The sequence below is a fragment of the Cyphomyrmex costatus genome, unplaced genomic scaffold, assembly GCF_001594065.2.
Source record: "Cyphomyrmex costatus isolate MS0001 unplaced genomic scaffold, Ccosl1.0 scaffold120, whole genome shotgun sequence".
Taxonomy (NCBI): domain Eukaryota; kingdom Metazoa; phylum Arthropoda; class Insecta; order Hymenoptera; family Formicidae; genus Cyphomyrmex; species Cyphomyrmex costatus.
In genome coordinates, this window is record NW_017275174.1 from 598891 (window position 1) to 622797 (window position 23907).

The following is a 23907-nucleotide window of genomic DNA, read 5'->3' on the forward strand; positions in this document are numbered from 1 at the left end:
ATAATTTATATTGCGAAAAATATTACCTCGGCCTGAAATCGAACCCGGATCTTTGACATTCCGCACGAGCCTCGGTAGTCTAACTGCAGGTAGGACTCTCGCACGGAATGTCAGAGATCCGGGTTCGACTTCCGGCCGAGGTAATATTTTTCGCAATATAAATTAATTATTTACAGATTTTTAATATTTCATTCACAGATTTTAATATATCATTCAACATTATTAAAATCCAAGATACTATGAGCATCAAAATTGTTAAATTGGTAGATAATTTAACTCGTAATATTATTGCGATAGTTTCGTGGGGTAGCGTTTAAAGACCGAAAAATTGTTCGACACGCGATTTAAAAGACTACATACGTAATATATAAATTCACATGAAATTATAATAGCACCTAAGATCTAAGCTCGACCGTTAAAGGCAATTTCTCATTGGTTGTGTTTCAATATTAATACTTTGAAATTATTTTTATTATATTTTGAAACGCAGTTGTGTGGGTGAAGCACCATCAAATAACATTTAACGAATAAGCACTTTAAATTTAAAATAGGTTTTTTAAACTTTAAAATTCAAATCATATTTTAATGTTATTTAAATATTTAAATATCATGCAAAATCTCTATGAAATTTTAATGTAATGAAATAACGTAATGTGATGAAGTATATGTTTAGTGTGCATCACATTTAATTTATGCGTAACGTATTCACACACATTAGTTTTAAGAGTAGTCTTTATTAACTAGTGCTCGAACATAATCTTTTCAGAGACAAAGCTGTTTCTTTTGACTTAATTTTAATAAATTACTTCCATTCTGTGTGAATTCTAGAATACTACATACATAAATATTTTTAACAGAGATAAACTGTTTCTTTTGATTTTTTAAATAGATTACTCTGTGAATTCTGAATGAATTCTAGAATATTACATACATCAATATTTTTAATGTTTCTTTAATGTAATTTTTAGCGTTTTGCGATTTTAATTAAGTTGAGATATTAATTGTTATATAATAGTAAAACTATAAAATATACAATTATATTAGCACAAAATTATTTCCATATTCTATCCCTGATATAAATCAAACTTGCAATTTGATGGACTAATTTGACAAGTAATGTAAAAGTTAATTTTAACCGCTACTGTAAATTTTATTGTGAAAAAAGTATATTCGGTCTTAGAGAAAAGAACTTGATAACAAAGTAAGAGAACAGTAATAAAATAATTTGTTTTTTAGCTGTCTCTACTCGAGTCGTTTATTCACATTTCGACGTCTTTTTGCCAATGTGGTGAATCAGTGTTGGAGGAACGCGCTTATCGAACTAAAATCTCACCAGAAAACGTTATTCACATGGTGAATACGATGACGGATGATGCTCTGGAAGTAATGAAATACAAATTATTGGGCGACCAACCAAATACATATGCTTACAGCAAGGCACTCAACGAAGATTTCGTATCGAGATGTGGACTACCTGTAGGAATCATACGTCCGTCGATAGGTAAGAACCTTCTCCTCTTAAAAAAAAGAATACAATATTTTCAATCATTGGTAAAATCGGCAAAAAAAGTGATTCTATATAAGAAGTTAGTTGAAAATAACAAAAAGAATGAAAAGCATAAATAACGAATTATCAACTTTCTACCAACTTTTACACTCAATTTTTTTCACAAGAAATTAAGCTTTCGAATGGAAAGATTTATTCTATACTTTATTTCTTTTTTATTGGAATTATCCACTTCTCATTTATAGTATTAATATTGACAATAATTTAATTTTAGTGATAGCATCTTATAAAGAGCCCGTGCCTGGCTGGGTAGACAACATGAACGGTCCAACCGGATTAATGATCGGCGCTGGTAAAGGAGTGATACGCTCCATGCTCTGCAACGCGGATTTAATGGGTGATATAATTCCTTGCGATATGGCTATAAACGCAACAATAGCTCTGGCTTGGCAAGTCGGAACGGAGAAACCTACCAAACCAATATTTGTAAACGCCACAGCGAACCAGGAAAATGCGATTTCTTGGGGTGATGCTTTAGAGCTCGGGAAGAAACACGTAATCGAGAACCCTTTTTCTCGTAAAGAATATTATAACGCTGTTTACAACATTACATTAAAAAATATATGATACATATCTAACATATGCAACATGTTTTAGAACCGCTGTGGTATCCCGGTGGAAGGATGACATCCTCCAGAGTTTTACATTGGCTTGCCGTCATATTCTTTCAAACTATACCCGCTTATCTATTAGACAGTGTACTTATTGTGACTGGAAATAAGCCCTTCCTGGTGCGAGTACAAAATAAAGTAAATGCCGGGTTAGAATTGTTTCAATATTACGCTATGAAGCAGTGGATCTTTCGGTAAAAAGTTGAATTTTTTTTTTAAATAACTTATCAATTTAATGAACTAATTAATAATCTATACTTTATATTCTGATGTTTGAATTTAATTGCAGCAATGACAATCTACTCAATTTGCAGTATCGATTATGTCCATCTGATAAAGAGACATTTTTCATGGACACGAAAGTTATCCATTGGAACGAATATATATTAAAATACATTTTAGGTACGAGACAATATTGCCTAAAAGATGATCCTTCGACATTACCACGAGCGAGACGAGTTTTTGCATACCTATATTTTGCTGATTGTTTACTAAAATTAATATTTGGAATTTTCTTTGTTTGGATAATATACACCTGGACGATCTCCGTTAAGCCCATCATAGCGATGCTAATGCAGTCGAGTACATAAGAGTATAGAATATTGTTTAATAATTTTTGCAATCTAGGAGTTAATCACTGTTTTCCTAGGATAAAAACGTAAAAGTGAACATTTTTTCCTGTATATATAATATATAGTATATATATACATACATACAAATTTTCACTTTTTATGTCTCCTTTAAAGAAAATATTACATAATTGATACCCAGAACTTGACGTAATATATTGCTGTGACATCTTGCATAATTCGTCCCTCAAACATTCGAATCTCTGTACGATTAGAAACTAAATATAAAAAGCTATATTTATATAAGATCTTTATTCCTCTAATAGAGATGATTATAATTGTACTTGATATACTCGTATATTAATAGAACGTAGTTATGCTAAAAAAAAGTTAATTTTTTTTTCTTTCGATATTTATATTACAAAATGTTACTGGAGAAAAATTCTCATTTTTATGTTTCTAAATTTTTCATATTTTAAATTTATGAAGATTTCTGAAAAAATATTTTAGACCTTTTTAGATTTTATAAAGTTTCTTCAATATATATAAAATGAAAAATCTTAGAATATTTCAGACTCAATTAGCAAGATTTTAATGACACGTCTTATTGATGTCAATGTGTCATTAAGACGTTATTAAGATGTCATCAAAATGTTATTTAACATCCTCTTGTTATTTATGAGATAATTCACATTATAATGTACAACGGATTCTAGAAAAAATTTTCTCGATATTTCTAAAATATATTCCAAGTCTAATTCGTACAAAAAATCTGAGAAGTTTTTTAAAAACTTATAAAATTGTATGTACATAGAAATAAAGTATTTTGATGTTCATCTATATAAACTTTATATAAAATATCTATATATAAACATTTTTTGTTCGAAAAAGTATCCACGGAGTTAGTTTCTTTTTGAACATCTATGTCTCTCTAGTTGATTTTATCTTATGTTGATAATGTAAGTTACATGAATAACGATATAACAGCAATTGTATCATAAAGTTCTCATGTAAGATTTATCAACAAAGAAATGTGCCAACATTTGAAACTTCATTATACCTTAAACTTATTATACCCTAATGCTCATACCACAGTGAAAAATGACCGTCAATTCGACATCGAATCGATAGTTATTTTTTACTGGTATTGAATGATTTCGACATTGATTAATTGACATCGATTCAATATCGAATTAATGATCATTTCTCACTGGACAATATCTTAATGCAATAGTGCTAATAATAATAATAAAAATAATAATAACTCACAATTATAGAATAGTTTAATAAAGGAATTTTAACGACTTTTAATATACTTATATTTTAATCTTAATGTTCGTTAAGTTTGCATTCTGGAATATTTTAATGCAAATTTATCGAAACACTTTGAACAGATACCTCAATAAGTGACTAACATCGAAATATAACAATTGATTCAGCCTGCTTTTAAATAAGCGTACCAGGTTTTTAACATTTTGGTTAAAAACACAAAAGTATATACCAGACAGCATTTATAAAATATTTACAAAATATTTATCTCTCTCAAAACATTTTTTTATTGTTTTCGTGGTCTTCATTAGAGTTTATATTTTAGTAATACTTCTAATAAATTTTATATAAAATATATATATTTATATAACATTTTTACACCTGAGGTGTAAAAAATAAATAGTACTAAATATTAGATATATGTTGTCTGGGATACGCACACATACACACACGCATTTAATTATAATTATAAGTTGATTTTTGAGCTATTTTTCAATTATGTTGCAAGTAATTGAGATAATTAAAATGTAATAAGACTTTTGTAGGCAACAATTAAGATGATAACGCTCAACAGAAGCTACATTTATCATTGTCACGGATCGAGACGTTACGTCTGTCAAGAACAAATTCTGCAAAATGTCTGCTATAAATTTTGTTAGCAAAATTACAGATTTGATACAATGGACCGAAAGTATATGTATAATCCCAAATAGCAAAGCGTTTATATTTTCATATGTATTATCTTTTAACGCGCGTCATTTTAATGTTATTGGCAGGATATATTGGCGAAATGCTGAAAATAATACCATTAAAAAAATGTGATAAATACAAAATGATGGCAGAAATTTAGTAATTTTTTTATATACTTGTACAGTTTAATACAGATTATCGGCAGATATAGAGTAAGTCAAACTATAATACCTGTGTTCTATGATATTCTGTAATTCTCAACGATATTATCGGTGTTATTTTATATGTTGTAAGAAAATACATATACGATACAAGGTTCGTATCATGCGTAACTTTTTGTTCGTTTATGCAAATATAATAATATACATCTACATGCATGTATACAATGTAAATTATATGTCATTTATGCAAACGATCTATGAATCATCGAAGATCGAAGCCTATGCTTTTGTTGTTACATTAGACTAAACTTTATATTAGACTGCTTTTAACCTGCTTACACATATTTTTATTTATCAGTATTAAAATCAGATATATTAATAATCTCAAAAGTTAATTACTTTAAATAAATTGTCCCAGTAAATAAGAATGGATTTAAATGGTTTCAAATTTTCATAAGTATGCATTTGCGATTGAAATAAATCCTTCTTTAATCTCAATGCATTTATTCATTTCTAGGAATTGCACGAAACACATTTCTATGCTTTTCTACATAAAAAAGTTTCAATTCTTTAAATGCATTGCGAATACTGTTCAATTCAAAATTTTGAATAAAAAATATGTAATTTTCAATAATATGCAATTTCTAATACAAATTGAATCTAAAAAAAGAGTGAAATTGGATCATAAATATTGAAGTATACACACACATTCGGAAAAATTTAAATGGATTAAAATTTCAATCTATTTTAATCCACACACACACACACACATTCGGATAAATTTAAATGGATTAAATCTCAATCTATAAAATTTCAATCTATTTTAATCCAATATCTTGTTTACTGGAATACTAGTTCATAATTTACATATTTTATATTATTTGTATTATATAATAAGAAAGATTCATGTATAAACTTGACGTAAACAATACATAAATATTCTATATAAACGTAATCTTGAAATAATAATTTTGAAACAAAACCAATTACATTATAATAAAAAATATACGTAATATTATTCAAAAAATGCTATATGTATATGCGTGCATGGTGTGCGTGTGTGCGTGCACGCGCGCGTGTGTGTAATGCATATTATTTTTTAATACAATTTGTTTGAATACAAAATGTTTCTCTCGTAATAGTTGATTCATCTGATTTATTTGTGAAATGAAAGTATTATTAGGGGGTTGCATTAAAAACCGCTGTTTTTTTAATATTTAATTTCAATAACAAAATATATGAATACCTCAATCAAAGTATTTTCCCTCAGAAGCTATGACTTTTGCCACTTTTCTGGCAAAAGTTGAATTCCGCGACGAAAGAATGATCTGTCTTTTGAGTTAATCCATTCAGCAACCCAATTTTCGACTTCGCTATAATTACGGAAGTGTGTATCTTCCAGAGCGTGTTGCATCAATCGGAACAGATGATAATCGCTTGGTGCCAAATTCAGAGAATACGCTGGGTGCGGAAGAACCTCTCATTCGAGATCCATCAGTATTTATTTTACGGCTATAGCAACATGGAGCCGAGCGTTATCATAGATATAGTGTGTAGAAGTATCATCTTTTAACAATTTAATGCAATTAGTAATCATTTTCACATCAAATTATCATTCAAACGCTCCAATTTGTTGTCGATATAACGTTCAGTGGTGATTGTTTCGTTCGGTTTCAACAGCTCATAATACACGACACCCTCCATATATCCCACATCAAATACAGAGCATTGCTTTGTGACCGTGGAATCACCGCACTTTTGAATCATCGTAATCAATCTTTACATACTGTTTCCGATGGAGCAGATTCACCATAAGTTTCCGCAAGCAATCGATGAGTTTTAGCTGCACTTTTTTTCAAATCAAAATAGTGTAGAAGTACACATCGGAAAAACAACTTATCGCGTTTCATTTTAATTCAGTTATAAAAAAGCACATGTGTAAATAAGGTTGGCGTCTGTTGACTGAATTTTAGTAGGAAATGTTCATACTTCAAAATGATATAATAAGTAACAGATGTCTCTGACCACAGCATATGCAGCTAGAATCATCTAAACGTGAACAACGGTTTTTAATGCAATCCCCTAATACAATAAGATAATTAATAAAATATTTTAGAAAATATTCTGTATACTGTATGTCAAAAAAGATATATCAAAATAAAATATGGAATATCTTGTGTGTACACTGACTTCTTTAATCATTCTATTTTAACACATAAAACATATATATAAATTTTTATAGAACAATATATATCAGACCTCTATTCAAAAAATGTTTTATAATTAGAGGTCTAATATATTCTAAGAACTCCACATTGTTTTGTGTAAACTACTAGTCTGTGGACTATAATTTCATAAGTAAATGCAAAGCTCTCACATTATAAGTTAATGTTGTTATGATATTAACAGCTCTGACGCTATTTTGTGGGCTAAGAAGTAATAGTAAAGAAAATATATGTCAATTTGAATAATATTTTTCTGAGTATAAATTTCATCTCACAGACATGTATTAATGCATATGCTTTAATTCTGAAAAAAGGATTTTTTAATATGTAAAAGAAGAAAAAAGTATAATAATTATTACATAACAGTTATTGCGTTTAGTCGGTAAAACAGCTGATGATTTTAGAACATCTTATAACGCGTGATTATGCTCTTTCCAATTGCAGTAATTCATCTGCCATAGTAAAACGCATTGATACAACTATTAAAATTCACTCTGCATATATGTATGTATAACATTAAGTTACAGAGTTTTCTGCATAAACTGTAATAATATGTATGAGCTGATGTCTATACTAAAAAAATGTTATATAAACAGAGGTCCTAAGTAATTGAAAAGCGCCTAGTCTAGTACTCCCTAATTGCAAGTATTAGACATGAACGGTGAGACGGTCAAGAGACGGTGTCGATCTAGCACAATATGGTAGCGCGGTATATTGATACTCGTACTATTTCGAAGCCGGATTAGTATTTCAACTGCACTTCACGTGCTAAACTTTATTGACGTGATTAAATCTTACGGATAAAAAAGTTAAGTATACTGTGAGTTATCGTCATTGTCGGAGTAAACTTTACATTACTGTTTTTCTATCTTTGTACACTAGAAAAAACATTGGCTGAATATGATATAGCATTTTATGTAAATTATTGAAGCAACCAATCTTTTCTTTCAGAGTACTGTTTTCCTATTTTTTAAATATATTTTTTAACAATTGAAATATGTTTCTGCACAAGCACATAAAAGTACACAATTTTTCGTAAAAGAAATTATTACTTGAGCAAGAAATAGTATTGTATTATTTCCGTTAAAAACTTTAAATCAAGATGTACCATATTTGGAATTTTATTTCCAAAGAAACTACAATACATATATATTAAATAACATTTATTAGTTTTTTGTCAATTTTGTATACCTATACTAAATAATATTTATTAGATTTGTATTAATTTTTTATTAGTTTTATACTAAATAGCATTTATTAGTTTTTTCTATTAGCCATTTCAGTTTTCCTGCAACAAAATTCCAAAAAAAGGAAAACATCTTTGTCAAAAGATCAAGACTACAAATGCACACATACTTATTATTTATTATAGTTTTCCTTCGCTTGGTTGCAGTTTTAATGTTAGAAACTTGTCATTTATTTAAATTTTTTCTTCTAATTCTGTCAAATTGACAAAGGAAGTGCGTATAAAGATCACTTTGATGCAAAGGCGTTTTTTTTCCCAAAAATGAGAGACATTTTCTTTTTCTTTTTTTATATTTTTTAAATGTTTGGAGTGAAAATTTAACCTTGAGTGAACATTTTTCACTCTTAAACAAGAATAGCAGATTTTCATTCTTTTGGAGTGAGATTCATTCCAAAGGTAAAGGGATGAAATCTCATTCCTTTTTTTTAAATGAGATTTTATATATATTCATTGAAGTAACTTTCATTCCAAAAGAGTTAAATTTTTCTCCAAAAAAAGAGTGAACATCTGCCTCCTTTCTTCAAGAGTGAAAATGTATTCATTCTTTTTTCACAAAAGATTAACCCAATTTTCAGTCTTTTGGAATGAGATTTCACTCCAAAAGATTTAGAGAGTACTTATATAAATAGCGGTTGTATCATTGTAGTTTTCGTAATCTCAGGAAAAAGGCTATGCATATACAACGCAAGAAGTTAAAATATACGAAAGCAGACGTGAAATTCATCTTCTTGTTCTTATTGTCGCCCAAAAATGCAATTCGGCGATTTTGGCATCGCGGACTATAAGAATAATTTAATTCGACGGAGTAGTATTTTAATAAGTCTTCTTTTTATTTCTTTCGAAGACACGCTTAGAAATGAGGTCCGGTTTGTAAGACTATAGCTGAAACAAGCGTGATTCGTAGATTCGTGTATATGTGGTTGCGTAAGATTAGGTTTGTGGGTAAAACCCATGTGTGTAGGGATACGCGAATGCATGCGTGCATGTGTGTGTGTGTTGCGATTCGCTAAGAAAATAAATGCGAAAGCATCAAGCCGATTCGGCATGGTACTTTCCCAGTCTACGACGACCGGTTCACTCGACTGAGCATGGCTGAATCCGATGCCGAGCACCACGGCTGAAACAGTTCCTACCACGAGCTCACGTCGCATTCATTCGCCGACCGTTTCTTCTCGCGGTAAGTGCAACGGGCGATCGATAATCCCGGGCCTTCGATCCGATTGTAACGCACGCTTCACGCTCATTGTTAGCCGCGTCTCTTTTCCTGATCCCTCGATCGTGGGTGAGTGCGTGTACTACGAAACGCAACGGTAAGAAGTGACGCCGCACACGTGCCTAATTTGGTCTCAAATAAATCGGACACGAGTTTTAGGGAATTTTTCTTTATATAAAGACATTTTTTCTTATTGCCTATTTTGTGGAAAATTAATTTTTTATACTGTTTAAATAAAGTTATGCGCACTTTCATATTAAAATTTTCCCGCGAGTGAAAAGAAACGCCCTCATTACGATACGATATCTATGTTAAATTAAATTTGCATCGTGTTTTTATAAACGAGTGTTACATTTAAATCACGTTCAAGAACATTACATTTCAATGTTACGTACATAAGATCAAAAGAAACACCGATACTTGGAATAAAATTACACAACTATCCGTGTATCATGTAGTAACATTATATGTTATATATAACGCAATCAATGGAAGAAGTCTCAACTTTTTGTGACTGTTTCGAGAATGTCGTCTTGATCAATTCAATAATGTGCTGTTCTGACTCCACACACAAATTAAGATATACCTAACAAAATTCAGAAATATCGTAAGTTTAAGTCATACACTTTCGATGAATGTGCTACGATTTCAAAAATAATTGAGCTATTATCTTCATTTTGTTTTTTTATTAATATCACTTTTTACATTAATTTTATTAGCAATTTATACAAGTTATAAAAATAATGTCTTATCTTTTTATTTTTTTAAATCAAATTTCTTGAATTAAAAATTCTAGTTCTTAATTACTGTTCTTTTTAATATTCTTTGGAGACTTCATTTCTTTCATTAAAGAAATACAAGACTTTTGGATATTACATATATTTTTAATTAAAGGCATTTTCGATATTGTGAATAAATTTGAGCAATAATTCTTATGCAGCTAGTATTTTTCAATAGACATAATCCACATTGATAAAAATACTTCTGTAACAAAGAATATTATACTTATTACTTATTTAATCAAAACGTTCCTCTGAAATTTGTGTATAACAAACTTAATATTTAGAAGCAAAATAACTAATTTTTTCTATAAAAGCTCTCTGGTTTTAATTTTAAAAAAATATCAAAAATTTATAGAACAAAGAATGATCATTTTTAGATCATATAAATAACTATATTTTATAATTGTAAAAAAAGATTAGATATTTTACTTTATAAAAAAATATATCATACCAAAATATTTTCTTCTATCAAAATAAAAAATATAGTTATCTATTTTTATTATAACTGTTAATATTGTTATTAAAGATGATTCAAAGTGAAGTAAAAATGTTGAATTATTTTGAATAAATACTTTTTTTTAACACAAGTTAATTAGCGCTTCAATTGCATTACAGTAAATTCTTATTAACTCTAAATTTCTTGTTTTATCATTATTTTTTTTTTACATTATTTGATTCGAGAACCTTTTAGAGCTTTTTCTCATTTTATAGAAATAAGAAACTAGGAAAAAACTTTTTTTTTAATTTTCAATTCATCGATAATTTATCTTTCTTGATAATAAAGAAACATTTGATTCGAAATAAACAACTAGTTTTCGCAAAGTGAGTTTTGTGTACAATATATATAATAATGTATATCTACTGTCATCCGGTAATTATTAGTCTTGAAAAATATATTTCCATTATTTGCTACGGAAGTGACTATTGTTTGCAATCGCCTATAATTATTAATAGGCTCTATAAATATTCAATGTACGTACACCGAGTTGCGAAAATGTACAACGATCCAATTTTGATAACTACGATATTTCTCTCGGCTTGATTGTGTGCAATCGCGCAATAGTTAATTAGCCTGTAAAGCGAAACGAGCGCGTCTGTCGGTCATACAACTGCTATATGTATAATTATGCATCGCGCAATATGTTCTAGATAGCTTTCCGTTCCGTATAATGTGAATATAATAATTTCTTTTGTCCAATATGTGCATGAGGATTCCGAAGAAAATTTTTTCCGATGAAATTATTCCGACGAACGATATTGTCAATACAATTATTCGCGAAGTGTTTTTCTTTGCATTTTAGAACAATTTTTAAAGGATCGTATTCGCTCAGTCGCGATGGAGCAAAGTAAAACAGAGGAAATCGACAGAATAGCCGAGACTCTCGTTGGCCGCAAGATATTTGTAACGGGCGGCACAGGATTTTTAGGAAAAGTACTAATCGAGAAGATTCTGCGGAGCCTGCCCGATATAGGGCACATCTATATGCTCGTCAGACCGAAGAAGGGTAAAGATCCTAAGCACCGGCTGGACGAAATATTCAATTCTCCGGTAAGTTCTAAGATCGCTTTTAAAAAAAAGAAATTCTTTATACTTTCTAAAAGAGTTGATTAAAAAGGTGCACGAAATACCATGTCAGTTATACAAAAAAAGAATTCTTGTCGACTAACTAATTGTGCGGCAGGATTACGTTCAGACATATACGCGATCCCAGCGATCTAGCTTACTTCATCCAATACCCGGAAAACTTTACGTTCCACCTTGGTCTCTCTCGAGCTGAGGCACCAAAAAGAGAAAGTGCGTGACTATGACTTTGCTATTGCGCGTTACGGGTTGCATCATTGTTGCTATACGACGATAGTACAAGGTGCAGCTGAGAATGTTCACGCTGAGCAACGTGTGTTTCCTCTTACACCGCGCGCTTTGGATATTTCTTAAATGAAATTCACCAGTGAAAGTGTAATAAACCGGACAGCATCAGTTCGGATTGCCACCAAACCATCTATGTGACGAAAGAAAGCGAGTCAAGGCCCCGACTCGAAAATATTGCGAGGAAGAGATGGTGATTATTGGTATCGCGCGCTCCTGCTGGTCTTGGTGAAAGTACGGATTGCGCATTTCGCGCCGTGTGTTATGTCACGTCTTTCAAATTTAACGCAATACCGTAAACATGCCTTATACGTGCGCGTACGCGTGTGCCTGTCCATTAAAATTTCTATAAATTAGACATCATTAGAATATAATTTTCCGGGTTATAACTGTTTCACCTGAAAGAGAAAAAGAGAAACGGTTATTATAAAAAATCTTTAACAGGATTCACAGCTACAATCGGCAAGTATTTGAATACAACAAACTAGATTAGATTTTATTAATTTAAAAATTTGACTAATGCTGAGAGAATTGTGCTGTATATTTTAGAGATTACGTTTATGTAAAAGATTACAAATTTTTTGCTATGAACAGGATCAGCAATATAAAATATACAAATTATAAATTAGACCATACAGTATAGAAAAAAGTAATTGTTCTATATACGATTATTGAATATGATATATCTAATTTTCAAAAAGTAAAAGGGCTGAAATAATTACAAAATTAGAAAAGCAAGATAGAGTCAAGCAAGAATCCTAATCAGGTCATTCTCAATGTTAACATCAATTACAATTTAAAAAGTTAAAATCAATACATAATTAAAATATTATTGCTGCGATCGTAATTTTGTTATAGTAAAAATTAGATCAAATATTTTAAATGTATATTGTTTCCTAAATCCACAAATAGTCACGCTGGTTAGAACGTTGTATATGCAAAATATTGAAGTCAAAATGTATTAAAAATCAATCATTTAAACATGTAAACAAAACTCGACGTTATAATCTGGCGTTACAATAACATAAAACAAAACTGCATTAAACTCTAAAACTGATTTTAAAATAAATCGCTAAATTCTTTCTTATATGTATAGAAGAATCTAAATATTGTATAAGTATAATAAATCATATGAAAGCAAATCCTGCAAAAGAAATTCAGAATCGCGGTTGTCAATGGTCATACGACATGTTACTTTAAATATCTGATTTTAATATTTAAAATATATAAGCGAGATGAAAGTTTTAGTGCAATTTAAGAATATAGGCTTTTTAACAATCCGAAGATTGTTTATATAGATAAAATATAAAATAAAATAAAAACAAAATAATTTACATAGTATACACTATAATATACGTAAATGTAGATTATTATATTTTACGCGTAAATATATAACCTTGTACTCCACATCACGGTGAACACTTTACATCGCACTTTGTTCGAAATCACTAATTCATTCAATAGTATTGCGTGAAACAATTATCGTGAAAAATTGATGATAGATACGGTGGCTTTCAATTATGCACAAAGTATAGATATATTATAGAATCTATTCATTTGCTATATAATTATCATATATTCTTAGCAAAATGGAATATCGTTAACATAGTACAATACTTTTAACTATAATTCTTAATTATATAAAAAAGTGAAAGTCATATTAGAGTGATGTACACGTAAGTTACATCTAATGATGTCTATAAGAAACAAAGGTTTTATTAGATTTTATTTTTATGATCTTTATTAGACATCTATTGTCAAAAAAACTAGTTATAATCTACTTCACAATTTTTCAACGTATATTTATAAAGAACGGCACATAATTGGATTTTATTTTATAATATCTCATTTGTTAATAATGACTACCAGAGAAAAACTTTTTAGGATTTTTCGATGTTTATCATTAAGGAATAATTCTAATTGGTCATAAATTATAAAACACCCTATATATAGACCTGTATATGTGTGTGTATATATATATATATATATATATATATTATATCATGTTACAACCAGTTAAGATAATTAATATATACCAGGATTTTTTTCTTTATCAACTGGTAATGTGAGTTCGAAGTTCAAGAACACGTTTAAGAAATATGTTGTACGCATATATAATTAATAATTACATACATATATAATGTTTCTTTTACATGATTTAATTTCTATGAAATCAAACTTGTATCCTCTTTTCTATTTTATTTCATTATTTCCCTAACAGAAAATTTTAAGACGAGCAATTTGATTATTTTTTATTTTTCAGTGATTTAAATAGAAATTATACTCAACTCTAAATGCTTTTGCCAAATAAAGAAATTAGAAAATTGAAGATATTAAAAGACATATCTTAGAAACTGAGATAAAAATCTAAAAAAAATTTAAAAAAGCTGTCCAAACAATACAAAGTCTAAAATTATGACATAAGATGTCTTTAAGTCGTCTTTTAAACGCAAAAAACGTCTTATGATCCGATTTTAGATACTTTTTATTGGGTAAATACGTATTTATTTATTAATCTGAGAAATATATTAAAAAATTAATAAAAAGTCGATAGAAATCGATTTAAGGTCGTTTAATTTGGTGAAATGTATATAAAATAGGCATTAAAATCAAATCATTAAAAGTAGGAAAATATTGTGCATAATATTATGCGTACAACAGATTTCTTTATATATATATATATATATATTTACATAGAAAGAATAGTTTTCCTAAAATGTTTAATAATTTAGTCAGATAAAAAACAGATCTGAAAATAATTTTGTTAAACCAATTAAAGTTAAAATAATTAAGTAGGACGCTCAAATATAATGAACAATACTGTAAAAAATTTTGATACTTTAGTTAACTAGTTTAAAGGCCATCACACGTACAAAAATTTTAGTAGAATCGTAAGGTCTTAAGCAAATCGACCAATCACAATCAAGATTACGATCTAAAATTTTAATACGCTAAACTGTGATTGGCCGATTTGCTTAAGACCTTACGATTACTACTAAAATTTTTGTACGTGTGATGGCCTTAAATGTCTTATATATTATTTTAATAGTGTTTAACAAAATTTTATTTTTAAATCTGTATCTAGCTAAATTTTTAGATACTTTAGCAAAATCGTTCTTTCTATGTATATTTTGAACTTAAGCGTTATTATCTAAAAAAAAACCTGTTATATATTATCTTAATTAATTGCAACATTATTAAAAAAAAAAACGGTTCATATATATAAATTTAACCACAAATTAGTGCCAAGAATAGCTATATTCTTATATCTACGCAATAGTGACGTAACAGTAGGTACATTAATGGTCTACATCACTTATATTCTCTAGGACTTTTTTGTATATATAATTTTGTATATATAATAATCTCTTCGGATTGCGCATTTATACTCTTACCTTGTTCTTGCAATTACGATTACGTATGACCTTCGAACAACTGGCGAATAATAAACAATTCACTTTAAATTAAAATTACAGCTCTTCGAGAAAGTTAGATCTCAAAGAGGATTGCCGGCGCTTGAGAAAGCAGTAACGGCCATTAGCGGAGATGTGGCATTGCCGGGACTTGGATTATCACCGGAAGACAGAAAGATACTTATCGAGAATGTTAACATTGTGTATCACGGAGCAGCTACCGTTAGGTATTGATACTGAAAATAAGATGCTTCTAATTCGATTCTGAAGTAATTTTAGATTTGGCGACGATATAAATTTCTTTGTACTTAAATTATTATATCTTTAATTAAAAAATGCAGTTTTAAAAATATTCAGTAAGCAAAATGTCTAGCAATTTGTACAAAATAAGATTTCATGGGTATTGCTCTAAATTGGTTCACATTAAACTTCTCTGTTCCGCAGATATAATCTGACAGCGGAAATCGAGTAAAATGTGTCATTTCGTAATCATTTAAATGGAATATGTCACATTAAATGGTTACGAAACGATAAATCCTGCTCGTTAGATTTCTACGGTCAATCTATCGTCTCATTCCGTTAACAGATTCTATATTTTCGCTGGCATTCTCCGAGTATTTTTCAAAATCAGTTTCTATAAAAAATCTATGTAATACCACATTTTCTTACTTCACATTCTGTTTCATAAATTTCATGACTGCATAAATTATGAAAATTTCTCGAAGAATTTTATTTAGATCACCTTGATAAAAAAGTTTTCATAATATTAAAAAAATATTTTTCAAAATTATACAAATGCGATATCTGATAGAAAAGAGTTAAATTGGTTCTAACAACGAACCCCTTCTAATTAATCATTTTGTACATATAATTGAAAAATTTTTTATCAGAATTAAAAAAATGAAAAATGGTGAGAAATTATAAAAGAGTATCACGTAGAAGCAAAGTTGAAGAAAGTTGAAAAAAGATTTGAATTTTACGAGAAGCCAAATTATGAGCTTGATTCTTCTAGTCTGTAATAAAAATCCAGTTTAACCGGTTTCCTAGTTGTATATTTAACTATTTACACTACGGTTTGAAGAGATATTTCATTTATAATATAATTTACAAAATATTTTAAAAAGTTATACAATTCACAGAAATTCTGAAAAATTATACGAAAAATCCTAAAAATTATAAAAAAAATCTTACATCTCATTATGATTTAAACAATTTTTCATATTTTAATATTTAGGACTTTTAAAAAATATTTTACATTTCTCTTCAGTATTTTATACATTTTCTTCAGAAAGTATAGAATCTTAGCATATGTTTGAAATTCAAATTCCACATATATAAAAAAATTTAGAAAAGGTATAGACTCTCAAAAATCTGAAATATTCTAATTAACGTAATTCTAAAATGTCTCGATTAATATATAAAAATTTGAGAAATTTTCTGTAAAGTTAAAAAAGTAGAAATTTTTTACTATAAAAAATATATATAAGGAATTCTAAGAAAATTTTCAATCAGGACATGTTGCTTTATAATTAGGTCGATTATATACAACTCTCAAAAACACGATTCATTCGATTCATGGACTAATGATATTCATCATAATCTTGCAGATTCGATGAACTGTTGAAGAGAGCAGTACTGCTAAATACACGCGGTACGAAACTGATGTTAGAGCTAGCCAAAGAAATGAAGCATTTACTTGTGTTTATTCACATCAGCACAGCCTATTGTCATCTCGAAGAACAGGTGAGTAGGTTCTGAACATGCATATCCGGATGCTTAGAAAATGCTAAATAAGAACTGGCTTTGATAGATTTTGTGCGAGAAAACGTATCCCCCGCCTGCGGATCCTCATCAAGTAATCAAATGCGTCGAATGGATGGACGATGACGTAGTCGAAGCAATGACGGACAAAATCTTAGGGAAACTACCTAATACTTACGCTTTCACTAAGGCATTATCGGAGAGCCTTGTCGAAGAATCTATGCCACATATCCCGACAGTAATTATGAGGTACAAACGAGAAAGTCTCGTTCAAATTTATGGATAATGAATATGAAATACTTCTGTTATTCAATTTTATCATTTATTAGGCCAAGCGTAATTATTCCTATCTGGAAGGAACCGATACCTGGATGGACAGACAATATCAATGGACCTACCGGTCTTTTAATTGGCGCTGGCAAGGGAGTAATCAGAACGATGTTCTGTAATGAAAACGGTTACGCTGATTATCTACCTGTCGATATTGCCGTCAATGGTCTTCTCCTTGCTACATGGAATTTTATTTACTTTAAGGATTACGGAAAACGTGTTTTTAATATGACGAGTAGTGCCGAGATTAAAGTAAATAGAAAATAATAAATGTTTGTTATGTGCATTTTTTAATAATATCGAAACGAGTTTTTTATCTTTGTCTACAGGTTACCTGGGCAGAAATAATAGAACGCGGTCGAAAGATTACGGAAAGGATACCTCTAAATGGAGTCGTTTGGTATCCAGGTGGTAGCTTGAAAAAATCGCGATTAATGCACAATATTTGTATATTGCTCTTTCACATGATTCCGGCTTATATTATCGATGCACTTCTTTTTCTGGCAGGATATAAACCGATGTAAGTCGCTGCGAGAGTTTAAATCAATGTACAAGGAGTATTTCCACAAGTTCATTCATTTTGTTCATATACACTTGTTTGTATCACAGCATGTGCCATATACAACGCCGTATAAACAAAGGATTTGAAGTTTTTGAGTATTATGCTAATAATCAGTGGGATTTCGAAAATAAGCACGTTGAAGACATACGGGCGAAGATTAACAGCACAGAATGTAAAAACTATCAAGTGCATGGCAAAGACTTGGATATAGATGTATACTTCGAAGATTGCATTCGAGCCGCTAGAATTTATATCTTAAAAGAGATGCCAGAAACACTACCTGCTGCTCGTCGACATTTGAGAGTGTAAGTTTGAAATAAGGAAAAAATCACTTTTTTGTGCACAACAATCTAATGTCTTTTTTTTTGTTACAGTATGTATTGGGTGGATGTAATCACGAAGATACTTTTCTTTGTGTTTATTATATACCTATTAGCATCATGGAGTGAAAGTTTTAGAACGTTGCTTTCGTCCAGTGTAACATATATTACAAAAGAATTAATGAATTTATAATTTAAGTAAGTAGAATTGTTCTGACCGATCAACGGAAAGCTTATCGATCCAATTATCAATTCTACCATTTAATCTCAAGGACGCAATAGGGGTTAAGTATATAGTGGTAATTTGTGGTACACACTGCAAGCTGTAGTGTGTGAACTAAATACGGGTAAAAAAATGTGAATAAATGTGTTATTTACACAATTTTCTGAGTTTTATTTTTATGAAAGATTTTGAAACACTCATCTTTAAACAGACTCTTGTACTGGTGGTTCATAACCTTCTGGTCTGTCTATCTTAGAACCACTATCTCCGGCCTCTTCACTCTTGTTACCACCTCCATCTCCGTGCAACTCCAATAATTTGCTAAGCTCGAAGCGTGGTTTCTTCAATACTTTTACCTAATAAAATTATATCCTCTTGCTTAGTGACAACTCTTAACATTCTATTAACATTATTAAGGATCAACAAGCGTGACGGGCCAATTATGACTTATTATCTACACCTTATTCACGGTGAAAACACATATCTGTACTTTCTATATAGAAGTCATATTTTGCCATAAAACATTTTCAGCTTATAGTTTAAAAAACTACGAAATTTGTAATAGAAATTTGCAATTTAGTCGTTAAAATATTATAATAAATAAGATTATCTTATTATATCTTAACTACACTGTAGCAGATCGAATAAAATATCAAAATAATATTTTATTTTTCTCTGTTTCTAATATTGCTTTATAGTGGAGATTGCAGATAATTATTTTTATTACAAATATCGCATCTACAACGCGGAAATTTCATAACTCTCCTGTTGATCCTTAATATTTATTTTAAAAAATGATTATATTTTATTTTTGCAATTGTATCCATATTGTTATTACTTACCTTACGAATATAAACATCGTGCAAAGGATAGATGCCCTGCGAGGCTTTTTCGATGTCCTTAGCTGTGGCATCCGGAAGTAGTTTACTGACCACGCCTTTCAAATCGGTTTTGGTAACATCTTCCGTAATGGTCTCAACCATCTTCTGTCTGATTTTCTTTACCTAAATTGAGCCATATGTTATAGATGAGAAATTGATACTAAGCCTTTTGAGGCCTTTCATAGGTATTTTCTTTGGAAGTTCCAAAGGGTTTGCAGGTCTCTATTAGTAATGTCAACATTTCGTGAATTTTACCATTTACTTTACCACTTCTTTCACCCTGATAATATGAATGTTAAGGTTCACGAAAAATTGGTATTAACAATAAATCACAACATGGCGATAATCCGCAAACCCTTCGGTATCTCAGATGAGAAATTATATCATAGATGACAAGTTAAATAAAAAAATACCAGAAGGGTTTTCTGACAAAACTAGTTATTAAATATAATGTTTTAGTGCCGAGACGCTACTGTGTCGAATGTATCGAATATATTTGGACACAGATGTATGAGATTTCTTTTTATTTCACTCTAAAGGTAAAATAAAAAATTTAAGTAATTCTTTTCAGTTACAAAACTTGAAATTAAACTTCATTACTCATATACAAAGTACACCTACAATCAGATGCCTATTATAAAAGAAAGATGTTAAAAAGAAGCTATTTTTCATTGAAAAGATGTAAGTAAAGAATTATTTTTGTAGATTTTGATTTAAATACGATAAAGTTATTAAAAAATTCATATTGTTTAAAGATACCTAAAAAATTAAGCAAAAATATTGAAATTTGGATAAATACTTCATATTCATATGCAATTTTTGAAATGTTCTCCAAATGCTACAAATTTTTTAATAATTTTATCATATCCAGAAGGTAAATCTATAAAAGATACTATTTCTCCTAGTTTTACACCCTTTTAGAAAGAAACTGACTCCTTTTTGACATCCTCCTTTAAGTACATTAAATTCACTTTAATAGAAGTTATGTTCAAAAAATCTAAAAAGGTAATATATATATATTCTTACAAAATAAAATTAATATCCTGTGAATAAAGATATAAATGTCTTTATAAATGTCTGCAATTAAATAATAAAAATTTTAATCTATTATATATGACATATATTGTGTAGCATGTTCCTATATCACTACTTGTTAAAAATAAAAGTAGTGTGGTAAGAGACTGCATTGATATATGCAATATCTCCTTCCATTCAACTATTGAGAAAGTTAAAATGGATAATGGAATTGCATACAACATGGAACAAATCATTTAGAAATACGAACCTGCGCATGCTGGGCATAACATGTCTTCCTCGTGCTGAGCTGATCTTTATTTGTGAAACCAATACAGAAAACTCGAAGCAAATAGCCGTCTGTGGTCTTTACATCCACATTGGCTTCGATCAAAGTTTGCCACTTTTTTACCATTGATCTAAGTTTATCAGTTGTCAAATCCATTCCGTGGAAATTAGTTAATACGTTACGACCTTGAACATCTTCAGCAATCAGTCTGAATTTTCGGAAGGACCTCTCTGCATCTTGATCGCTTTGTAAGTCAGCCAGAGACACTTCAAATACTCTGAACTTCAATCCCTCCGAAGCGATTTCTGAAGAATTAAATAAATATCTTATAAAAAATAATTTAATATATGTAATACAGTCACAAAAATATTAATAATTAACATTAAACTTTTAATTTATATCATGACAGCCATTAATTTAACCATAATTAATATATACATATATGCAATTACTTATATTTTTAAAATAACTACATTTAATAAAAATGAAAAAGTATAAATAGTACACTGTAAGTAAACAAGTAAATATTTATATTTATTATAATTAGTTTCTTAATTTTGTTGCATTTATTACAAAATAATTTTACTTAGCATGAAAGTCAGTTACAACAGACAGTAAATGTATTCGCTAATTAAGAAAAACTGAAACAAGCTATACGCAATATATAATTTACATACAGAAAGATATTCAGTTTTAATTAGAAAGCTTAACAAAAAAGAATCTTACTTGTTCCTTGAGTTCTATTAACCAAGGTTTTTCCAACTTGCCGATTGGCAAACATAGACGGTGCTTTAACATCATACCAGTCCTTGCGAGTGAAAGGATCCACACTGAAATAATAGCATTCATATGAGAAAGATATTTACATATTTTACTTTTTTTAGATGAAAAAAGATATAAAGGTCACTTTTACTTTTTTAAATAAACTCATAATTTTTTTTACATAATATGATTTTTCTAGTTATTTTGCATATAAAAATATTAAAATAGAAATATAATTAGTAGTAACTTAAGATGTTTTCAGTTTATCCTAAAGTTATATAATTATGAATGCCTTATCTATATTCTATATATAACATTAGGAAGATTGTCCTTTCTAAAGAAAAAGTTTTATTAATATTTTATATAATAAAAATCTTTCATTTTAATTTATAAAGGATTTCTTAAAAAATACTTTAAATTCCTTCAAATTTTGAAAGGTCTCTTTCAATATCATAAAATGAGAAATTTTAGAACGTTTTAAGAAAATTTTCACTAGGACTGTGGAAAATAGAAAATTAAATTCATTTACTCAAGTAATCAAAAGAAACTACAAATTGATTAATACTAAATAATTAAACAAGTATATCCTCCAAAATTTAAAAATACAACAATTCAATCACTTTTTTCCTTATCAGTTTAAACAATTTACACACTAATGCCTCTTTCTACCAATGCAGATTAACTTTAATCTCGGTTTAACCTACTGTTAATCTTTTTCTAATTTTTAGAATTAGAAAAAGATTAAAAGCGAATTGAACCGAGATTAAAATTAATCTGCATTAGTGGAAATGGGCATAAGTTGATTAAGTTAGGATTCATGTGATTGAAAATCTTACATGTCAGTTGACTTTTATCATTATAATTTTTAGCGCACATGACAATAAGATACTTAGTTCGTGTTGCTTGAAATCTCCAAAAATGTCGGAGTTAATTTAAAATAAGATAAATATAAATTTGTATGTCGAAAAGAAGACAGCCAAGAATGTTGAATGAAAAAAGTGCAAACAATGCGAACAGATGAGATGCAGTTACGTTATTACATCGAATTAAAGAAAAAATAATACAGTAGAGCATAGTGATATTCGTAACAGCACATATGCATCGTTGCACGCGTCGGCACTCGGTGGACATGCAAGTATCCGACATAACCAAAGGCATCGCGCAAAATAGCAACTCGATGAGAAACTTTTTATAAACATAAAAGTTCCAGCTACAATCGAGATGCAAAATATTTTACTTACATCTTCTTCTTCACGCCCTTCTTGCCTCCTTTCGAAAGTCCCTTATTCTTGCCTACCGCCATGACTGCGTATCGCAGATGAAAAGACACGCTCCCTAACCAAACTTGCCGTCAATACCGTCAAACGGAACACACACAGGCCACAAACGAACAGAGAGTGCTAATACCAGAGAGAAGCCTGAGAGCGGCCATGCCCGGGATATAGCTGCAACTTTTTACTAGAGGAACTCTATGCAACTTTATTTTGAAGCGCCTCTATGTCCACAAAACGTGGACAATGAACTATGTAGCCAATGTCCACGATCGTGTCGGTAATGTCCATGATTTTTTGGTTCGAATCTTCCCTAAGTCCATTATTATCGATCCGTTAGACGAATAAAGACAGACAATCAATCGATTGTCGTTTGCTCACCCTTAATTTAAAAGATACAAGAAAATTAAGTTTTGGTATCGAGAATTAAAAAAAAGATTTTTTTCTTCATGCATTCGTTTGCTCATCGTTAGTTTGATCATAAATCTTTTGAACTAAGGGTGAGCAAACGAAAATTCCAACTGAGAATTCGTGAATAAACGATCAGCAAACAAATGCATGAAGAAAAGAATCGATTTTTTAATACTGGAAGGCCAGCTTCACACGGGTGAAGAGCGAACAGTCACCGCTCATCTCACCATGGCTCGTGTAGATAGGTACAGCTTGATCTGTACCTTAGCTCTACTGGTCATTTCTTTTTGAAACGTATATTTGTAATAAATATTAAATAATATGAAACGTAATTGTTCCTGAGATTTCAAAAACTCAAAATATTAAATTAGAAATATAAGTCAGAAAATTTTTTTATTTTAAAATAATAAATAATATTAAATAACTGCTCAATCTTTTTTTTTATTTAAATAATTCAAATACACACACAC

At 29.5% G+C, this 23907-nt stretch overlaps 3 protein-coding genes across 3 annotated transcripts in view; 2 read left to right on the forward strand and 1 right to left on the reverse strand.

Annotated features, from left to right (window-relative positions):
* LOC108778596 (putative fatty acyl-CoA reductase CG5065) overlaps window positions 1–2768 on the forward strand; it is a 13368-nt gene extending 10600 nt beyond the window's left edge. The window contains exons 4-7 of the mRNA XM_018545817.1: window positions 1237–1501; window positions 1782–2084; window positions 2165–2372; window positions 2468–2768. Of these exons, the coding sequence (XP_018401319.1) occupies window positions 1237–1501; window positions 1782–2084; window positions 2165–2372; window positions 2468–2768 (1077 nt within the window). The remainder of the gene's footprint in view (window positions 1–1236; window positions 1502–1781; window positions 2085–2164; window positions 2373–2467) is intronic.
* An 8886-nt stretch (window positions 2769–11654) lies between these two features.
* Window positions 11655–18889, forward strand: LOC108778704 (putative fatty acyl-CoA reductase CG5065). Its single transcript, XM_018545950.1, has 8 exons — window positions 11655–11882; window positions 15677–15840; window positions 17221–17356; window positions 17424–17623; window positions 17704–17956; window positions 18034–18224; window positions 18314–18571; window positions 18641–18889. The coding sequence occupies exons 1-8, from the start codon at window positions 11670–11672 to the stop codon at window positions 18777–18779; spliced, it is 1554 nt and encodes a 517-aa protein (XP_018401452.1). The 5' UTR covers window positions 11655–11669; the 3' UTR covers window positions 18780–18889.
* Window positions 18890–18956: 67 nt separating this feature from the next.
* Window positions 18957–23145, reverse strand: RpS3A (ribosomal protein S3A). The gene is made up of 5 exons (XM_018545965.1): window positions 22997–23145; window positions 21720–21823; window positions 20976–21298; window positions 19652–19813; window positions 18957–19165 (listed from the first exon to the last, which is right to left on the reverse strand). The coding sequence occupies exons 1-5, from the start codon at window positions 23056–23058 to the stop codon at window positions 19013–19015; spliced, it is 804 nt and encodes a 267-aa protein (XP_018401467.1). The 5' UTR covers window positions 23059–23145; the 3' UTR covers window positions 18957–19012.
* Between the last annotated feature and the right edge of the window lie 762 nt (window positions 23146–23907).